The 15,789-nt window shown below is 43.2% G+C and overlaps 1 protein-coding gene across 1 annotated transcript; it reads left to right on the forward strand.

Moving 5' to 3' along the window:
• Positions 1-11,240: 11,240 nt before the first annotated feature.
• Positions 11,241-15,214, forward strand: LOC127759851 (uncharacterized). The gene is made up of 2 exons (XM_052284070.1): positions 11,241-12,788; positions 14,878-15,214. Exons 1-2 carry the CDS (start codon positions 11,530-11,532, stop codon positions 14,882-14,884), a joined length of 1,266 nt encoding a protein of 421 aa, XP_052140030.1. The 5' UTR covers positions 11,241-11,529; the 3' UTR covers positions 14,885-15,214.
• Positions 15,215-15,789: the final 575 nt, after the last annotated feature.

Here is a 15,789-nt window from a genome sequence, read left to right on the forward strand (position 1 = left end):
AGATTAGAGTGCCATAAAAATGTAAGCACTAATCCCAAGAACGCAAGCCGCCATAACAAGTTTTACCTCGCGTTGAAGATCGAAATCGATGCAGCTCAACCTAACAGCAAGAGCTCGTCGAAACAAAGTAAATAGAAAAAGTGGCGATGCGCCGAAAGTGGTATTGAACTGTTGTTGTAAATTACATAGGATCGGGTTATATTTATACCCGAGATACATGATATGTCCTTCTCGGACATGACTCTTACCTCTAACAAACTCTAAGATACATATGAACCTTCACGGCAGATTCTTGCCAAAACATATCTCTAAAGAAACTATTTAAAATATCCTAATTAATAGATACAGTTGCCTATCTGCGAGCTTATCTCTATCGTGGCAATCCTTGTGCAGCACGTTGATCAATCCCAGATACAGTTACAGCACTTTATCCACGAAATCGGCTATACCGGCTACATTGGCTATCTTCTATCCTCCAGCCGATGCCATCGCAGCCGATACGCACTCTATTCTTCAAATACAGTCCTCCGTAAAATCCACTTTGATTCCGATGTTGAACCGAGTTCATATCTTACCAAATTTGGTCGTTAACACAGGTCTAACTCAAACACTTGGCCAACAAGGTCCAACTCAAACAAATAGCATGACATGTATGTACTAAACTACAAGTGCATGCACATTAAAAATAGTAACCAGATTTAAATATAGAAATACTATTAAATAATATGGGATGCACGCTCCTCCTATTCCAACAAGAATTATGAATTAATCTTGCGTAGCTTTTCTTTAGATCGATAAATATCCAGCCAGAATGCTAATTACGTTGGCAGCATATCATCAACGTGCACTTGCATAGCTCCAATGTAAATATATTTTCTCTGCTTCTTTTCTTCCCTTTTCTTGTGAAAATTAACGCCTCTGAAAATATATTTGATGATAGACCAGCGCTAGTAAATTTCTCCATATTTTTACCATATTTCTCATCAAAATAAACAGCTCCAAATTGAAGACCAGATGATATTAGAGAATTACCGGCTACTATATTTGAATTATCGCTAGACATGTCTCCATGAATATCTTAAGGAGCTATGTGTTCATCATCCTGTCCTCCTTGAAACAAAGCCGTCCTCGGCTTTGGATTATCCTTAAATGGCTTCGTCATTTCAGCAATGATTATATTTTCATCATTCTTCCCACTTTCAACTCACAGATGTAGATAGAAAGCTAGACTGTAAAGATGGTTTATTAGCAACGGTCTTTGCTATTTCAGACCCATTGCAATAACGTTCAGAAACATTATCTAGAGAATTAATCATCACTATATCTTCATCTTCCTTACTAGGGATTTTATAATTACCGGCCATAATTTTAGGATCATTGCATGTGGAGATTATGGGTACCCCATACCCACACGGCATGGTTATCCGACTGGTTATAGGGGATAACTTATATCTATGAAATATGTAACGGATCATGACTTGGGTATTATGTTTCCATGTATATTATAAGATTGTAAAGTAGATTTAGGAAATCGATACCGTATTGGTTAAGGTTTCTATCTTGTAATCCTGCCCCCCATCCTATATAAGGTGGGCAGGAAGCCTTCTATGGGGCATGAGACACAACTAGATCGTCATATCTATACTACACCCGGCAGATTCAAATCCCCAAACAGGAGTAGGGTATTACCTCTCATTGAGAGGGTCTGAACCTGTCTAAATCCTTGTCTCCGAATCCATCCACTTTTAGGTCTCGTGCGCTACCCCTTTTTATTATTGCCGAATTCATGTTTCGACAGTTGGCGCGGCAGGTAGGGGTACATCGAGTTCCTATCAAAGAAGTGCGATGGAATCAATTCCAAAAGAAGCGTCGAGATTAATCTCAACAATTTCGACCACTCCAAACGTCTACTGGTTTGTCGTTTCAATATATTGTTAATCAGATTGATTTCTAATCATGGATTGCTCTTCTGTGAGACGCTTTGTTTGTGTGCATTCCCTGGTGGCTGATGAGATCTGTTGATCGCCTCCGCATAACCGTAAGCACCATGGCTTGGCGCTGGCGGAGAGCTTCTGCGTCCGATCTTGCCCAACGATTTGGCTGAAGTCGGCCAACATTCAACGGCTGATCTAATAGAGATCTATAATGAGATTTCGGATAGCATCGCCGGCTGCCGTGTCGAGTTCTCAACCGATCATCTGCCCGATTACAGCGATCATATTAATTAATTAATTACTATTTTTCACTAATCACAAGTTAATTTGTGATATATCTTTTTGCGTGTCTAATGAACGGTTGAGTCCGATTCATAAGAAGACAAGCTTCCTGACTACGGAAACATGGATTGGTCGGGTGATGTGTGGATGCATATCAAGCGTTCATGCTACAGGAGATTCATTGGCCAATCAATATATGCGAGCTGCATATACGCATTGATAAATGCAAACATGCATACACAAGCTTCTTTATACCCGTATTTATTTTATGTGATACTAAACAGATTAATCTGTTAATTGATTTATTTTACATGTACCCACGCCAATTGCCTCTGTCGCCGCTGCTGGGCATCCACATCTTCAGCAACCGGCCGCCTCGTCTGCCGCCGCCGACTGGTGTCTCCGCCTGCACGGCTAGTTTGTTATGCCACCGTTGTAGGACGTCTACATCTTCTCCGACAGGCCACCTCGTATGACGCCAACTGGTGCTATCGTCTTCACGGCTGGCCACGTTGCGGCCACCGCAAATAGGCGTCAGCATCTTCAACACAAGCTATCTACGTCTGTTGCCGACTGGTTTCTTCACTTCCATGGCTGCATGATTTTGCCACTAGTTATTGGCCTTATCGTCTTCACCGCCGGTCGTCTCGTCTGATGTTGATTGGTGTCCTCGCCTCTACGACTGGTTTATGTCGCTACCACTACTGATGGACGTCATCGTTTTTATTGCTGGTCGCCTTGTCTGATGCCTACTAGTTTGTTCGCCTCCACGGCTGCACGTCTTCGTCATCATTGACTGGCGTCATCATCATCGCTGGTTTGCCTTTGCCGCCGCTCAAGGACGTCTTCATTTTTGTTATCATTCTACTTCTTCCGTCGCCGACTGGTTATGCCGCCATCGACTGGTGTTTTTATCTTCACAACTACGCGTCTTCGCTACCGGTTTGCTTCTGTTGCCACCGACTTGTGTTCACTTCATCACGGCTGTGCAACTTTGTCACCATGGTAGAGCTACTTCATCTTCATTATTTTCGGCACCGACAAACTCTATAGCCTCTACTTCGCATGATTTGCCACTTCACCAACCACGACGTCTACAAGAGCCTCGACATCTCGGCATGTGTCACGAAATATGATGCCGTGTTATTTTACTACAACAAGTGGTGTTCCAATCTTCAGTATTTCTACTCGAACATCTTCAACACGTATCTTCATTCAAGCAATGACTTCTCAACGACAAGAAGCTACAGTTCTCGACTTTATGTTCAGTTGTTTCTCAACTAACCAAAGAGTCGGGGGCTACAGAAATACAAGACTCTCAAAATTCGACAAGCTTTATGTCAAGATGAAGCAATCAATCAATCAACAAGTCAATTCGGGGAGTTATTATCTTCATCTTCGCTTTAGAGCCGACATTTAATTTCAGCGACTCCAATTATTACACCGGCAATTTTGGCTTCTTCATGCCGCCACAATCTACTCCAAATTTTTCCAGTATCAAGTTTGAGATTTAATCTACATGTTCGGGAGTTTGGAGTTATCAACCAATCAGCTCAGTTTTGACGAGTTGGACAACAGCATCAACTCTCCTCCAAGTGAAGCATCTACAACAGCTATAACATTAATATGATGGATTATTGTCACTGACATCATCACCAGCACCTCTGCTTCATTGGCCCTGACATCCCCGCTGTTGCTAAAGGATGACTATGTGTTCGCCGACTTATTATTTCACCTTCACAGTTGACCTACTACACAAATGCTGATGAGCGTCTTCTTCATTATCATTGGCTGCTACACCGCTATTGACTAGATCGCCGACATCGTCATCTTCATCAACATCCTATCAAGCCATTTCAACATAGCCTACTCTGCTGCCGTTGATGGGCAACTTCGTCATCATAGCTGGCTATTTCTGTTGCCACTAATCATCATTACCGTCGGATGCGTTTGCCGTCGCCGACTATTTTCTTCATCTTCATGATTGGTGGATTTTGCCATCACCGTTGATTCGCGTCTACATCTTCATCGTCGGCTTGTTTTCATCGCCACCGACTGCTCTGGCGTTGTTTTTGGGCGCCTTCATCTTCACTGCTAGCTGACCTGACTGCTGCCGACTGGTTTCTTCGTCTGCATGGTTATGCGACTTCATCACCTTTGATTGATGTCATTATCTTTACCACCACCAACATCTTCGTCACTTCTGACGGGCGATATCATCCCCATGTTAGTCATCTTGCCTTCATGTCGACTGCATCAGCTATTGCCAATGGACAATTTTGACTATGACAGAAGGATAAGCTATATATGCTCAGGGGCTTATCAAACACAAGGATCATACCTTCAATTTGGACTTGTTCTGGATATATTCAACATGGATTCCTTGTCATGAGTCGATTTCTCATGCTCAACGACTGGACCACTCATTATTCCCCGTGAGGACCATCAGCTGAGTATATGCGCCAGTCGGGATTCAATTATCACATTTACTTTGGTATTCTCTACGAGGGATAATTACTCGGATCAGAAGCCATTCATATGAGCTACACTTGGTCTATATCACCCGGAAGATTTATTACTCGGGACATGTTACATGCGTCATCCTTTAAAGGGTGTCGAAGACATATTTTTGGCCTAGGCCTAATATGTCTGCAGCCCATATTTTCAGGTGTGGCCTGTCACGTTCTTTTAGGGACTTACGTATTTTTTGCATAGGCCAAAGTGCGCGTGATCAAGTGCCCAATACCTTAAAATCTTTTTATACCGCAGTTACTCAACTTTTTAGGAGTTGGTACAATGCATCTTAAAAGGTGTCAAACAGTAAAGCTTTATATAGCTGCCTCACTGACTTTTTTATTATATAGTCAAGGCGCTGTTTGATTTTATCAAGCAATTGATAGGATATAATATCGTTGCTTTTCTGCCACGTAAGTGTGCATTTTTATTGACCAATATTATGGCTTAGACTGATTATATGTTGTGGTTATTTTCCAGGCGGTTGGTAAATCCTTGATGAGTTTATTTACTCGGATGTTACACTACATATGCCATATATTTCCAGGTGTGGTGAAACCATGTGTCTTTTAGGGACTTAAGCACATCTGTTAAAGCAGTGTGCGCATGGTGAGTGCCCAATACTTTGGAAATTTCTTTATTCACAGCATTCAAGCTTTTTTATAGCTGTTTTGCTATGTGACTTTTTAATGATGTTGTCAGCTTTAGGTTGCACGCATTATATTTTACAAAGCTGTCGGTATATCACTCGGATCATGTTATTCGGAGATTGACACCGCATATGCTATATATTGATATCAAGTCACTTGGTTGACTATAATTATCGAAAACCACTCAGTTGGTTGGATTATTTATTCCTTGACTATATGCTTGGTTTGTTCAACTAACCACATAGTCGGGGGCTACACCTATTAGGTGCATCTAGTCGATGCACCTAAGTCTACATTCAATTATTTTTCAGCCCTCCACAGTCTTTGGATTTGGTAAAAGTTCTTGGGAGATCATGGCGAAGATGATTGAAGCACTCGGCTTTGGAGTAATCAAGTTCGAGAGAAGATTATCTTTTCGACTGTGAAGGTCTCAGGGGCTACTGTGGAGATTATGAGTACCCCATACCCACACGGCATGGTTATCCGACTGGTTATAGGGGATAACTTATATCTATGAAATATGTAATGGATCATGACTTGGGTATTACGTTTCCCTGTATATTATGGAACGGCTTAAAGTCCTAGTTTGATAAGATTGTAAAGTAGATTTAGGAAACCGATACCGTATTGGTTAAGGTTTCTATCTTGTAATCCTGCCCCCCCATCCTATATAAGGTGGGCAGGAGGCCTTCTAGGGGGCATGAGACACAACTAGATCGTCATATCTATACTACACCCAGCGGATTCAAATCTCCAAACAGGAGTAGGGTATTATCTCTCATTGAGAGGGCCTGAACCTGTCTAAATCCTTGTTTCTGCATCCATCCACTTTTAGGTCTCGTGCGCTACCCCTTTTTATTATTGCCGAATTCATGTTTCGACATTGCATAAATTCCCAGGTGAAATAATTCCAGCACTTATAGTCACATCATTCTCTCCCACTTGAAGCAAAGCCGTCCTCGGTTTTGAGGTAATTTCAGGAGCCTTTTTCTTGACTTTCACATCAGCAAATACCTCAGCATTAATAGCATTTTCAGGCATTGGTTGGAGCACATGATGAACTCCCTTGTGCACAAACGAATAATTTTTTTATTAGAACGACCACCATGAGTAGCATTAAGATCAAATTGCCATGGTCGACCCAACAACAAAGGACAAGCACTAGTCGCCGGTGCGACATCACAGTCCACTATATCAACATATTTTCCAATGGAGAATTTAACTCTCGCTTTATGAGTAATTTTGAGTGCACCACTTTGATGCATCTATTGGATATAACGCGGCATTGGAAGCCTCCGCGTAGACAAAGACAAAGCATGCACAAGATCTGTACTTATTGCATTTGTGAAACTTCCACCATCAATAATGATTTTGCATACCTTCTCTTAGAATTTTGCATGCAGACTGAAATATACTAGATCGCTGCCCCTTCACAGCAACAACAGATCCATCACTATGTACTTCTCGTGCCATCTATATCTATACTAATATATAAAGGAGGAGTTGTCTTCTTGCAATCGTACAGGTGAAATCAATGTAGTTAATCCCATCCGTCCATCTGCATATCTGATCTAATCTCATCCGTCCATCGCTATCTCATCAATCCCACCTGATTCCTCTCCAATGCTACAGTCAAATCATCAATACCCCACACCCTAACGTCGCACGGCATTCCCTCGGTCCCACTCCCACCTCCCACCAAAATCAATCGCGTGATTTCCTCCCAACCCCCACCACGCGATTTTCTGATTTCCTCCGCCTTCATCGCCGCCTCCTTCCCACTCCGCCACTCCGGGTGGTGCCTCTCTCACATCGGCTCCTGTGGCCGCTCCCGTCTTCGCCGCCGCCGCCGCCCGCCGGTGCCTCCCTCCACCACCACCTGGGCCCCGCCTCCTTGCCGTTCACGAGCAGGAGTTTCGGCGGGTTCGTGCGGGCGCCGTCGCGCCGCCACATATCGAGACTCGCTGTCCGTTTGCCGGGTAGCCCGCCTCCTCCACGGCCGTCCAGTCTGCCGCCCTCAACGCCGATCGTGCTGTCCAGTCCGCCCGCACCCTCCGCCGCCATCTCCAAAAGGTATAGATCCCCTCCTCCTACCCCTTCTCTCTCTTCCCCCATCTCTAATATGTTCTCTCTATCCATCAGTAGCCCTGCCGCCGCCACGAGATCCAGGTGAGCATGATGGAAGACGTGGATGCGGCTCCAGTGGTTGATTGGGTGGCAACGAGGATGAACCGCAGCTGACTGCACCCATGCACAACCGCAACCAACTAGCTAAAGGTACGACTACTAGTCCTTCGAGCAGCTAACCACCATGACGCAATTCCGTTTGAGCGGTGCTCCATGTGGCTTTCTAGTAGATTTGACCCCCAAATCGATATGATGTAGCATCAAATGATGTGAATACACTTCATGAGTTTTGCCTTTGATCGAGACGAACTCCTGATTATAGCGTCCTAAGCCCCATATGGTGCATGTCGGCATCCCTTTGTCTGTTCTAGGCCAGAAATTGGTGAAAGGTTTGTCAAGCGGTCTACTTTTGATTGAAAACATGGCTACTTAATTACTTATATTAATGTTGTTTATATGTGTGACTGATGTTCTACAGCTACATTTTGGTTATCTAATATAACTATTTTTTCTTTTAGTTTGGATAGATTTGGAGATGAAGCTTATTAATTTTTATATTTTGGTTCCGAAAAAGAAATAGAAATAATACATGTTGTTTTTCACGATCATTTTACATTGAAACAGAAATAAACTGACGACATCCTTTGTTTACATCAGATGTGATCTTTCTAAAAGATTATGTGTTTATGCTGTTATTGCACTTGTCATACATGTTAGAATAAGACTAAAATCAGGCCTCAATTTTTGACATCCAACTATTTGTTTTGTCTGTATAGCAACGAAGCCTATTCTCTTCAAAAAAAAAATTGGCATAAATATGCTGAAAATGAGCTTATGCTAATCCTGAGATAAAAAGGGGCTGCAGGGATGTTGGGGCTTTGGTCCTTGAGATCATGCATATTGCAAGAGAAACATAATCTGAGTTTCAAAAGTGGATGGTGCAGCTGTTCCGTTTGATTGCAAAATGCCCGAATAGCTTTGACTTTCAAGTAAGTTTCTTTCCAAATTCAGAACTCTAATTTCATATATGCCTTGATTAATATTTGTTCATGATCCTCTATGTATCATGCTCTGCATTTATGTTTGCAACTATCCAGTATCCGCTTCATGATTTAACAAAGGGTTTGATTATGATTGGTTACTATCAGGTGTTTGGGGTCAAGTCTGTAGTTTGCAAGGAGTGAACCTCATTGTCCGTTCGTTGGGGAGACCTCCTCCTCCACCGCTGTCCAGTCCGCTGCCCCCAGTTCGCACGTTCGAGGGGGAACATTGATTTGTTCTTTAGAAATTCAATAAATAGGCATTTGTACGTGTGGCATCCGATGGTTATATGCTATGGTCATTTTTCATTAAATGTTGACTCAACTTTGTGGTATGTTTTCAGTTTCATTTAGCCATTAAACTCTGGAGGAACTACAGAATAAACTTGTAGATGCAGAGGCCAGAATGGATTTGTAAGAGGCAATGGATTTTTGTATTCAGTAATCTTTGATTTCAGGTAAATTAAAGATCATTGCACAATCAAGAAATATATTTTGTGAATGTTTGCAATAACTTGCATGGTGGTAACCTTCTGTTTCAGCTTGTCAATTTGATGCGTAACCTTCTGTTTCAATTTGTCAATTTTTTGTTCATCCTTGTTTTTATTATGATCCCAAAGATCACCACTTTGTCTGGCATTTGAGATGGAAGAAAGTTAACATTAGGATTATCATTTTGTATGTTGTCCTAAACTGAGCACAATGGCTGATTTCAGATAGAAACAACACCTTTTGTCAGTTGCCAGGCTGAAGCATTAGAAGGGGTTTGTCTTATTTTTAATATTGAAGCCCAACGGGTAGATCTTGGAAGATTATTTGGGGCTTTCCAAAAAGAACTGTTTGAAAAATATTTTGATTTTTAGATTAGAGACATGAAGCTGTCTTGATCAGAGGCAATTCTCCAAGCAGTTTGGATTAAGATGCTTTGATAACCTGCCTGCAAATCTCTAATACCGAAGCCACCTTCAGAAATTGGCTCTAGCTACCAATGTCATTCCAATATTTAATATGCATACCTCCATCCTTTTGAATGCCAGTCCAGAATTTTCTAACGATAGCTGTGAGCTTTGAAATAAGGGTTTTGGAATGAAGAAATGTCAACATGTTATAGGTAGGAATGGAGGAAAACACATATTTTCTGAGAGCTAACCTTCCAATACGATGTCTAGAGCATGTTGTTCTATAAGGACTTATTGGTGGATTGCTATAAAGTTGTACATTACAAACTAGGTTACTGGGCGGGTGATGTACTCCCTCCGTTTCCCAATGTAAGTCATTCTAGCATTTCCACATTCATATTGATGCTAATGAATCTAGACACGGAGGAAGTATATACTTATGTCGTGAGCATTAATATGAAGAAAAAATGTGTTATTTGAAACTTTCCAAACTCTTAATTTGGCATATTCCAAACATTTTTACTTCCACCAGTGTATATATAAAAATTTTACATGATATAAGCTAACATTTGGCTTTTCCACGATTGGCCCAAATTCAATAACAGTGTGTTTGATGCAATTTCCTTGAAATTGAATTTTCAAAATTATGCAATATGGTAGATTTGTACGTTAGTTGGAGGCAAGTATTTTTGGAATTTATATTGGTCATGACGTGCATTGCACATGCACGATTACTAGTCATGGATAAACCATCACATCCATGCAGGTCAGGCACTTCACCCTTTAGCAATATTTGAGAATCTCTTCTTGGATTTCTGTAGAACGATAAATTGGCTTGGTAGCTAGAGATTGTAGGACAGCAGCAGCAACAACCTTTTCCAGTGAATCAAGTGAATAAACAAACTTTCGTCGCAACACACACGTCATATCTTCCCATGTCCGACAAGGGTCATCCACATGAAGCCACCATAGCAATACATCTTTATCAAATGTCTCTTCTGCATAATACATCTTTACCACTAATTTAAAACCACGACCCTCAAAAAAATTCTCCATCTTATGTTGCCAATCAAAATATTCAAGAGGACGTGTTTCTAAAGATAGCTTTGGCATAAATTTCATTTTCTCGAGCAAACAAAATTGATCCATCTTAACAAAGAAGCCAAAAGAAATACCAAGCTGTATCGTGAGCAACCCAAAAACTGGCGCCACTGTTGGTGATGGGGTGGAGGTGGGTTTCCGCGTAGGTTGCAACTGCTTCTGGACAATGGCTGATTGGAGACACGTAGCAGCATGCGCATAGTCACGTGTAAGGCTGACGCCCTCCTCTACCGCCGGCTGCCACTGCCTCTCCGTTGCGAGAGAGGAGAGGGGAGATAGTTGGAGGGAGATGGGGAGATGAGGAACAAGAGGAGGGCTGAGAATTACATGTGGGCCTCACGTGGGCTCACCTTTTAAAAAATAATTTATATGTGAAACTGACATGTGGGTCCCACGAGGTTTATTATTTTTCCAGATCAAATTGCCACGTAAGCGCCACGTCAATGCCACATCAAATGAAGACTAAGTCAAATTAGACACATAGGCTAAAACCGCCATCCAAACCGTCGAAGGATGAAAATCGGATTTGGTTTTGACAGTTGAAGACCGTTGTAGTCTCTGGTTCTGGTTTTACGGTTGAAGGATGAAAATCGGATTTGGTTGACAAGTCAAGGGAGCTTAAATGAACTTATTCCTTCAACGTTAACATGAGGGCAGCTTCATAAGTGGCGACCGACCGACCACATCCACTTTCCCCACCCGAAAGCGTCGGCCTTCGCAAACCCTAAGAAATCCTCCACCAAAGCGATCCCAACCCTCTCCCCCGGCCGCCGCCGCCGCCGCCGCACCCTCCTCCGCCTCCGAAACCCTAAAATCCTCCCGTCCCGTAGCCGCTGATTCATCATGAGCTCATGTGAAGCAGCCACGCTGGAGGGATTGCAGCCCCGGATGCCATCGGCTGTAAAGCGAGCTCGAATCCGCCGGGAATCCCATCCGGGCTGGGTAATGCTCGATTGCCGCGTCGGCGACATGAGCGGGGACGATGACCTTGGAGCAATCACCCTGGCAAAAGGAACCACCTCCACCGGCGACGGCATCACCGTTGCCTTCAGCGCGGCGGCTCCCCCGGCGATTTCCCGCCTCTTGTTCGCCTTGCATCCAAACAAGAACAGGCAAACCTCGGACTCAGACTCGTTGGACTCGGACTCGTCGGACTCCGACTCCGACGAGAACGATTCCTCCGCCAGAGGCAGTCATAGCGGCCCACGGCAACTCCGTCCTCCTGAGCTGCATTTTCAACGTCAGGGACCCAATAACGCCGTACGTTGCCTCCCTCCGTGAAGAGCTGTTCATCTACCAGCCTGCTAGCGCGGTTGATCTCACGAGGCTCCCCCCTTGCTATCATGGCGTCATCAACATTGACGGGAGCAGGAACACTGGGATACTGTGCCGCAACAATGGAGAGTTTGTTGTGGCTCACCTTGGAGGGATGACTTCAGTAGGAGATGGTGGCTCGGGTTTGCCGATCCCTCGCCCAGTGGCGGCTGAGCTGTGCAAGTATGTTGGCGGCTTCTGGGGCACTAATTGGTTGCGAATCCGTCATGCTGCGGGTGAAGACCAGGATTTGTGCTGGTGGGAGACTGACTTGGTTGTGCCTTTCGGTGATTCTTTGTGCTGGGTGGATTACTTGAGGGGCATATTGTTCTGTGATGTTTTCAGTCCAATCCCTGATTTCCGCTATGTCCGGCTGCCTGTGAATCCTTACCCAGGTTCGTATGATCAAGAGCTTGCCATGAGAGGATCCATGCATATGTATAGAAGCGTGTGCGTGACAAAAAATGGAGACATGAGGTTTGTTGATGTGGCTTCCGAAGACACTTGGTTTTCTGCAGGCAACGACCTAGAAAGCTGTCCTACTCCTTTCACTATCACCTCCTGGACATTGACCAGCGATCGGCTTTCGTGGATAAAGGATGCCTCTCTAGATGCTAATGTTTTTTTCTCCCTTGCCTGCAATGAACATCTTCCTCAGATTGTACCGGAATTCCCTCTTGTTGACATGGAAGATCCCAATGTCATCTACTTCACATTGCCCCTGGAAGAAGGTTCTAATGATAAGGCAGCCTTCGTTGCACTTGACATGATAAGGAGGACTCTAGGCTTGCGAAACACTTATACGTTAAGAAGCACCTTGAAACCTGGTGACGACAACAGCTCAACCTCCTGCAACCTCTTTGGCAATGAGCCATTCCTACCTTTTGAATTCTCCAACTACCTGAATTTGGATGCAGCTTACAGCAGGTAATGATGCACTTTTGTACTTTAACTTTTCCTGGTTGTGCATCACCTCGCTGTCTAATGGCTAGTTGTGTTAATTTTTCTAGGTATTTCCTTTCATGTCAATATATTGGAATCAGTTGCCATTGTAGATCTTATACATTCTGTATCCTCTGGACAAGCGGACAGTACAGATGTATATTGGGTGGACCGGCCCAGAGTGAAACTAAAATTGCAGCCCTTAGTGTAAGATAAAAAATTTGTTGCTCGGTGGACATGACATGATACCAAGTACAGGCTAATAATAGAAAAAAAAAGTACATATTAGCGGTCAAACACAAACTCATTAATACAAAATGATAAAAAATATCAGATTAATTAAAACAATCTTACCAATCATTATGTTGAACTAGCAAATCGATCACTCACTATAGTATGTATGATTGTATGCTTGATTAATCAATTCATCCCTTGATGACTTATTGTAATTATGTGAAAAACAGATTAATCATCCCTTAGTTTGGAACTCTCACTAGAGGACACTGACCCTTTTGGGTTCCTAATCCCGTCACCCTGATTATCACATATATGATTAGCAATCCCCAACATGAAGTAATGAAATGGAATTGAAATTCGACTCACTCTGCAAGATTAAAACACTGACTACATGTAGACAAAATGAAGAAGCGAGATTATTGTTTGGAACCTTGGACGTGGCAGCCGGGCAGGGCTTGATCATTTAATCCCAGGTATTCCACAGGGGGACGAGGAGCTTGATCGCGATTCAACCGGCAGGGTGGCACAGAGTTGTGATGGCCTATGCTGTCATGTGGCACGGTGGAATTGGGAACGATGCGTGCAGCACTCAAGGCGCAAAAACCTACTACACGCTGCAAGACAATAAGGCCCTAAACTTGTTGATCTGACGACCTGCGCTAGTACTAGGTGGGCCCCCCTGATTTCTGGGGGGCCAGAGTGGGTCCCCCTCTTGCCCCCCTCAGGGCTGGGCTGATATCGAGTCATGTTATTTGGCACTCGCATGGCCCTACAGCACTATGCTGCTTGGCTCCTCAAGATTCTTTGGTGGTGCTACATTGCTTTCTTGCTTCTCTATAGTGCTTCTTAAGTGATCTCTTCAGAGAGGGAACATTTTTTTGGGTAGTCTGTGGATTGTTGTTTTGGTTCTATACCGTATTTTGTTAACCTATAGGAGGTGAAAATTATGTATACAAAGTAAGGAAAAGAACAAAAAGATCTTCCATGAAACATACTTGCGGTTTTCCCCATCACAATTCACTTCTTATGGCATATTCCCATTAATAAATGGTAGTATGCCTTTGTTAGTGCTAGAGAAATTTGTTGCATGTATGTTTGGCTGAGTCATAACCAATGTTTGTTCTGATAGTTCAAAGGCATATATTTTGTTACTGCTGCTGCTGCTTGTTATATACATTTAAAACAAATTAAATCAGGTTAGCTGGCAGAATATGACCCTTTTCTTCTTCTTCCCCCACCCCTTCCTCCCTCTAGATATCTTAGATTCTAGAGCTGTAACTACAGGAGGGTATTTTATCAGTTGGCATCTAGATTCTGGTGGAGGCTATATCCTTGAATGACATCTAATTGGACAGTACACAATCGATTAGTTGCCATCTCAAAGTATTCTTCTTTTAACCATCAATTGTATCATGATTTCCCATGCTTCACGGTAGGCTGCTTTGTAGTTAGCCTTAGTGGGCATCTTTTTTAACAAGAAGACATTCACAGGCAGTATTTATAACCATATGTGCTCCTGGAAATACACAAGTTGAGAAACTCAAACCATCTTATGCTTTTGAGATGTCGGCCACTGCTACCATGACACTTACTCTTCTTTTCCTTTTTTACAATTACTGCAATCTTTGCTTAATAGTCATGTGCTGATTTCCTAATATAGACAAGCATTATTGGTATAAATTTTAATCTGATCGATGTCCATTATTCAACTTAGATTACATTATAAGTACTAGGATGTAAAACATATTCATTCTTCTAGTTGATAAGACATGATTGGTGACAAAGCTAGAATACGTTTTTAACTTGATAATTCACCACTTACTTTCATCCATGTCAGGAAATGAAGGCCATGGGAATAACAAGCGGCCTGAATCCTTGAGGACCTCGACGTTCTACACGTTTCTTGGGAATGAATGATGCCCGCTAATCGCCTGAGGCGGGAGGGCACTACCACGTTTTGTACTTCAAATCCTACTGTTGTGTCTGGAACAGCTTGTATACCCTCAGGCTATCCTGTATCTCTATTGCTATGCTAAGTTAAAACTATAGACCCCCATATTCATGTAGTGCGGATGCTATTTGTAAGTTATGTAGTGTGGATGCTGTAGCAGGCGATTTTGAGCACGATTCGCTGGGGAAAATTTGGGGGAAAGGAAGAGATTAATTATTCCCAATCAATTTGGAATGGTGGCAAATTATTTGGCCGATTTAGGGTTTCATGGGGGAATAAGTCCACTTTGACTCCCTTAAAATTGACGCGAATCTAATCCGTGACCCTAAACCTCAAAACCAAGATATCTTGATCCGTAAATTGGTAAAATCAGTGCAATTTGACTCTCTCGGAGGTATTGGAGAGCGGTTTCGTTGACATGGCGTGCACGTGGTGGTGTTTACCTGGTCTTCGTTCGACGTGGCGCATATAGGCGGCATTAGAATTGAAAACATATACGTGGGACCTATTCGTCATTCTCACACAAGAAAAATTTCTAGGGCCCACTAACATGTGGGACCTACATGTCAATCTATCCCTTCTTCCTCCCTCTCCCTCCTTCGTCGGGTAGGGGCTAGTGATGGCGGCAGGTGGGGGTCTGGAGTGGTTGCGGCGACAATGTGGGACCTACCTGTTGGCAGCTTGACGCGTGCGAGGCCAGCACCTTGCTCCGCCTACCAAATCCAACAACGAGCCCATTTGCTGCGTACGCTGCTAGCTTATCCTCCTCCAGTTGGCTGCTCCCCTGTTGTGAGCCAT

The sequence above is a fragment of the Oryza glaberrima genome, chromosome 1 (genome assembly GCF_000147395.1).
Source record: "Oryza glaberrima chromosome 1, OglaRS2, whole genome shotgun sequence".
Classification (NCBI taxonomy): Eukaryota; Viridiplantae; Streptophyta; class Magnoliopsida; order Poales; family Poaceae; genus Oryza; species Oryza glaberrima.

What these genes read in the sequence shown, in the direction of transcription:
- LOC127759851 (XM_052284070.1), top strand. Translation starts at nt 11,530, where the DNA reads ATGACCTTGGAGCAATCACCCTGGCAAAAGGAACCACCTCCACCGGCG.